Source organism: Agrilus planipennis, unplaced genomic scaffold (assembly GCF_000699045.2).
Source record: "Agrilus planipennis isolate EAB-ADULT unplaced genomic scaffold, Apla_2.0 scaffold5, whole genome shotgun sequence".
NCBI classification, from domain to species: Eukaryota; Metazoa; Arthropoda; class Insecta; order Coleoptera; family Buprestidae; genus Agrilus; species Agrilus planipennis.
The window spans coordinates 3238069-3244704 of record NW_020442468.1 but is presented as its reverse complement, the minus strand read 5'-3'; the positions used below and the strand labels follow the sequence as shown (position 1 = coordinate 3244704).

Genomic DNA, 6636 nt, shown 5'->3' with positions numbered 1-6636 from the left:
GGTGTAGTGTTTCACCAAGACAACGCGAGACCTCACACAAGTTTGGTCACTCGCCAAAAGCTTTTACAGCTTGAATGGGATACAATGCTACATCCACCATATTCTCCAGACCTGGCACCATCGGATTATTATTTGTTCCGGTCACTCCAAAATTTTTTAGACGGTAAAACCTTAGAAGCTAAGAAGTAAGTTTGTCCACACAGAATTTCTTTCAGCGTTTTCTCCTTTAACTTTGCATGAAAACTTTTTCGAACCAAATTTCAAGATTCTATGTGTTAGTCCTTCACTATAAAAAGACGTCTCGATAGGTCGTATTTTTTTACTGCCCGAGTTCGAAATGTGAATTTTTTTACAGGACTATGAGGCTGTAGAATTGTTTTATGGTATTAATAATTCAATTCGACCCCATCTACTCGATCCCGAGAAAGAAGAGTCTCTTACGAAAGCTATTACTATCCTCATCCATATACAGATCGGTTGGAGAGGATTTGAAACAACTTTAAATTTGAATTATCTTCGATTTTCTGGTTGAAAACGTCCCTGTGTCTTATCGACTCCCGATTAAGCAGGGAGAAAGGGTGGTCTCTCAGTCTCTCCACATTTTTGTGGGCTGCAAGACGACGTCGATCTGTCCGTAGTAATAATAGATGCAGTTTATGACGTCTTCTGTCGTCGGTTCGTTTGATATCAATAAATGGCAAACGTCAAAATGTAGGGCGACCATTCTGTGGCTGCATTTGGAATAATTATCGTTTCTCAGATCAATAATCTACGGAAGGACGCGGACGTGACATTAACGACACACAGTTTTCAAAAATATAGCTGGCAATGACTCACGGGCAGTCAGGTGCGAGTTTGAAAGAGTCACACGTCTTCTACATGCCAAAAAAAAATATTTTTGGATAAAATGACACCGCGTGTGTATAATTTTCTCTTTGCAAAAACTTGATGCTTTTTACGAACAAATTTTGGAGTGGATTTGGGTTATGAGTAATTTTTTATCTGTTTACTCATAATAACGACGGCAGTTTGATCCTGATTATAAACAAAATTTTTCGTAGAATGCTCATAAAAAAATTGTAAAAAGCAGATTGTTGTTATTGATACTGAACAATAAGACAATGGTAACGCACAAATTAGAAAAAAAATATCAAACAAATACATGAATTACTTCAAAGATGTACACACTTTAAAGAAGGTCATGACAACAATTAGAAGTTTAATCTAATCTTTAGCAAAAAAAGAATATTTTAGATTGTCACAATAATAATTATGGTGCTCTTGTTGAAGCTCTTAGGGTTATTAGGTATGGAAGTTGGAGAACAAAATTTTTGATTGTAATTCTGTGCCAAGTTGCAGAGGTCAAATGTCAAGCTGTTGTTCTTACATGCATGCTGCGTACTGGATGACTCTTAAATAAAGTTTTCCGCTTTTCTAACAGAAACACTAAGTAAGCAATAAGTACAATTTTTCAACTGGAAAGTTCTTTTCGTTTTTGAACTTAATTTTATAAATCATCAAGCTATTACGTTGTTTGCTTCACGAAAACTTTGTTGAAAAAGTTTTAAAAACAATTCTGTTATCTTTAAAATCAATTTTGTAATAGGGTAGATTTTGCCATTTCCTTTTCTATGAATAAACAAATGTTGACGGCTATCAGCTGTTGTTAGCCATCTTTGACAGTAGCCATCATCAGCCATCTTTAATGGTTTGGACAACAATTTACGTTATTTTACAAAATAATTAAATACATTCTTAAATGAATAGATTAAGAACTGATTCATTCAAATTGTTTTTCAAAATGTGAACGTATTTCCCCTAGTTCTACTTATTTTTAATCGCATTATTGTAGTAATTGTAATCTTTAAGGCAGAAAATTTAATCAAGCGACAACATTATCTAGAAACGTTTTGGTGCTTCGATATCAGTTTTTATTAATTTTTTTGTTTGAGTTAGGCACCTTTGTAAAAGATAAGCTCATTTTATATTGCACATTTGGCAAATGCTGAATGCATTTAATCACTGATAAATGGTTCAATAAACAAACATACGCAATTAATTCTACATTGATGTTGGTTTAATTTTTTATAATTTCGAATTTGCAATTATTTGTGTAATTTTAACATTAATCGCACAATAAAAAAACTACGCAGCATCAAGGACGATAATAAAGAAAGAATAATTGAAAACTGATATTTATATATGTAAGAAAAAACCACCCACGTTCCTGGAAAGGAAGCAGGAGATACCGGAGGAGAAGGATGGAAAGGGGTTGAACAAATAACTTCATTCGACTGGAGCGGAAACGTTTGCAAAACATGCCGAAACTGCGAAAGTTTTAGAGAATGGAACATCACAGGGTAGTAACCCAACTGCGAAAAATGAAACGGTTTTGTTGTAACCAGGTCGTCCCGAGGGAGAGGAAAATTTGTGCACGAAATTACCTCAGAAAAGCGAAAAGGTGTTTTCATACGACAAACAAAAATTTAATATTACTTTTGGCTACAATTTTTGTAAAACATGAGGAATCCTTATTCAAGTGGGCAGCACCAACGAAAATAAGAAGGAAATGAAAATATTTAGCTAAAATACGTATTCGTGAGGTTTTCACAATGTTTCATATAATGGAGGGCTAAGTCCGTCAGAGGCTTGGGGCGGCAAAACAAAATGGGACCCCCGTTTCTTCAGAAGTTGATGTATTTGTACGGTGGTGTACATTTTGTAAAAGAAGTAATAATATAGATGTAATGGCTAGTAAAGAAAATAGAGTATTTTGATAATGTGTGTACAGTTCCAAATGCCATTTATAAACAGTATTGTATCAAAATTAATTAAATTAAAATAAAAATACTGGTATACAAGGGACGAAAAAGTAGGGAAAGAGCGAATATAAAGATAGGAGACGAAAAATTAGTAGAAGTAGCTGATTTTCGGTATTTAGGAAGTCAGATAAGTCAGGACGGAAGGAGTAGTAGGGATGTGAAGCGGAGGGTAGTGGAGGTCGAGTCGCCTTCAATAAAACGAAGTCACTTCTCAGCTAGCGAACGGTTAATTTACAAGGGTGCGAAACATGGACGGTGGACGAGGGAGAAAAGAAAGGGTTAGTAGCGTTCGAAATGTGATGTTACAGGGGAATGATGAGGATAGAGAAGATTAGAAATGAAGAGATATTAGAAAGAATAGCAGACAGAAGGCTTTATAGAAGTCAATAAGAAATAGTTAAGATAAGTTGGTAGGACACCTTCACAGGCATGAGGGGTTAGTCAGAGACATGTTAGAGGCAGGAACAGGAGTTAAAACGAGTAGAGGTAGACACGGATTAGATTAATCTTAGCAAATTGTTAAAGATATTGGTTTGACCGTGTTTCCGAGAATTCTCTTAACTTCTGCTTGTAATACGTCTCTGACTAGTCCTTCATGCCTGAGAAGATGGCCTATCAACAAATCTCGCCCATTTCTTGTTGGTTTCCATAACGCCCTCTGTTCTTTTACTATTTCCAATACCTCGTCATTTCTAACCTTTTTTATCCACGGTATCAAATGCTTGGAATTCCAAATTAACTGATCTGGAGCACACAATATTTTCGTCATATCTGTAGCGCTTTTCTATTCTGAGTTATCTAACCCTTTAAGTGTTCTTGTCGTTTATCGTCTCCTATTTGTATATTAGTTCTAATTTTACCTTTACATCCCTTACATACGTATTTGCAGTATTACACTTACTGAACGTATTTTGGCCTTGTTTGGGATTTCTTTAAAAAGTATATTTCGAAATTTGGACCCCCCCACCCAGGATCAGAAGCCCAAGGAAGGGCGCTCCCTCCGTTTCCCCACAGTCCATCACTGACCTCATACGTAGTATATTTTATTTTTAGGAGAGAACCCGATGCAATTCAAGTTTGCTGCTAGGAAATATTAGGTCAAATTTTACTTATTATAATAGCAGATTATAAATTTATATTGCTCTCAAGTTTAATTTTTTAAAAATTGACTTGCAGATAATAGAAATTTAATTATCTGTATTACATTCTTCAGTAATATCTAATCTCTATATAACACATAAAAAATGAAATACATACCACTCACTGACATAAGTGCTTATTTATTTATTTATTTAGTTATTCAATCAAATGTACGGGTTTTTAACCCATCTCAATAGGGATAATTGTGCCATTCATATAAATAAGGTAGTTATGAGTTAGTAGGTAATTTACCATATAGAATGATGGTCAAATTATTGTCAACTAAACTTAATAACGGTTAAGTTAAATTAAATTACTAATTATAATTAATATATTTTGAACTAAAGGGGTATATTATGTATCGATTTCGAAATATTTTGAATACGANAAATCATCAATCTCAAAAGAAAAAATAAATTTTTTCAAAAAATCTTTGTATGCCCGTAGTCTCACAAAAAAAAGCCGAGTTTGCTGGTCATGTAGAAATTTTGCCGCCGCTGTTTTTTTTACCTCCCTCCATCACTTCCGGCAGGGGTGGTATTTGTGTGTTTGTGCGTTGTCTCTCTCGTTCTCTCCCCCAACTTTTCGCGTTGTATATTCCCAGAAGTTGGGCGCCAGAAATGCCGGCGACGTCTTACATTACAGACGCCACAGCGTAGCGACGCCGTATAGAGAACGAGACACGCACCCTATCACAGGGGTTGCTATTCCAACCCAGGCAAACAACAACGTAATATTATTTTCGCTCAAACTTTGAAAACAAACATCTCGTCATCGACCTGTTTTACTTTGATGAGAGAAATCGCGAAATTTTTCTAGTTTTGCAAAAGAATCCACCAATTAATTTTAGTGATCGAAATAATAATAATATAATAATAATCTAAGGGATGATTAGAAAAAGTGACCTGATCGTCTTTGTATTTTTCGGAGCAATAATCATACAGGAGGGTGAGTATTTTTTTTTATTTTTTGAAAATATCAAACTAAAAACTGTTAAGTTTGAAGTTAAGAAAACTGGTCCACATTGTTTTAATTTTGAAGGTTGATCGCCCAGCACATTTTTTTTTGCTTTTAATTACCCTCTGATGTATAATTATCTACAATTGTAGAAGTTTTACGGTAATTATTAATAGATTCATCAATGTGTGTGTGTCTGTAGTATCTTTGTTTATTTGTAGCATGTCTCACATTGATAAGAACGAAACCTTGCAATCTAATTACCAAGTGATAAATGATAACAAATTCGCGTTTAGACTTTTCCATTAGGTGTATACATAAAATATATTTTTTTTTTATTTTCGGAGAATGTAAAAAAATATCAAATTAGTCCAGTAAAAAATTGTTGTAAAGGATATTTTTATGAATAATATAAATATGTGCGACACCTCCACCATTTTTAAAATTTTATGGATAGTATTTGTTTTACTGGGTTGTTTAAATTTCGAAACATCTACAACTAAGGACCATTTTCTTTTTTCTTTTCGATACAAAAAACTTGACGCAACTCCAACATATTTTTTTAAAAAAATGGTGGTAATTGTTCGTAATCTTCAGGTTCGTCATTGAGATGTTACAGCTGTAGTTCAAAACAAAATGCCAACTGTATCGATCCGGCAAGGCACAGGATGCCTCCGACCTTTTGTAACGAAACTGCCCTTCACTCCATAAAACTGCTAGCCCATAAAAGTGTATCCCGAAAAATAGCAGAAGTTTACGACATCGACTTGAAACACGGCAGGATAGAAGGTCCTTACGACTGCGTCAAACAAATTACTAAAGGTACAACAGGATTCCAATCAAGCCTCCTCTAGGGACCATACCTGATCGCGATTTCGAAAGAAGAAAAATTATTATAATGCAAATTTGTTCTTCGGGATGGACGATCAGGATTCCTTGCAGGAATGAATAGTGACGATTTGAATCGGATGTTTTCCGATTCCTTATCTGGTTTTATTAGTCAGGGGCGCCAAAGTTAATCAATATTGATTAGGCTAATTTGCTAATTATTGACCGAAAGAGTAGAGAAAAATTTATTTGGTTTCAAACAATTTTTCTTCATTAATTTGAAGTTATCAGTAGTGGTAAAAGTTAATTCAATTAACATTTGTTGAATAGGGCAAGAAACATCGTTCCTACTGGGTGCCCCAAAGTCGAATTTAGCATTCGCAATTTAGTCAGAATCTTACGTACTTATCTTTAAAATTGAAGAAAACGTTTGGTCAACTTTGACAGTCCATGATGGTTAAAAAAGTATCCATGTAATAGAAACTTCTCACTATTCACATTCAGAATAATCCCAGATTGCTCATCATCATCTACATTTGCATTCGAGTAATTTTTCTTCTTTATAATTTCTTTTAACCCATTGCGAAAATGCGAGGGCAATACGTTTTGTTTATGTCAAAATCCAAAATAGACTAGACATCAATTAAGGCTGTTTTGTTTTTGTCTAAACAAACGAAATATTTGACCGATTGTTCAAATGTGTTTTGTTTTAGAAAATACTACAAATGACGCAGTAAACGCCATCTGAAGCACGATGCTACATTTTAGGATTACGTATGCTCCAACAAGGTCCACTTGTGTGGATATCTACTTGCTGAAAACGAATCCCGGCGTAGCCAACCTCAACGTGATAGGCACGTTAGCTTAATCGAATAAAATAATTCGAAGT

The 6636-nt window shown here is 34.6% G+C and overlaps 1 protein-coding gene across 1 annotated transcript in view; it reads left to right on the top strand.

Annotated features, from left to right (window-relative positions):
* Positions 1-4423: 4423 nt before the first annotated feature.
* Positions 4424-6636, top strand: part of LOC108735038 — a 9848-nt gene continuing 7635 nt past the window's right edge. Inside the window, exons 1-2 of the mRNA XM_018466830.2 lie at positions 4424-4910; positions 5517-5741. Of these exons, the coding sequence (XP_018322332.1) occupies positions 4850-4910; positions 5517-5741 (286 nt within the window). The 5' untranslated portion in view covers positions 4424-4849. The remainder of the gene's footprint in view (positions 4911-5516; positions 5742-6636) is intronic.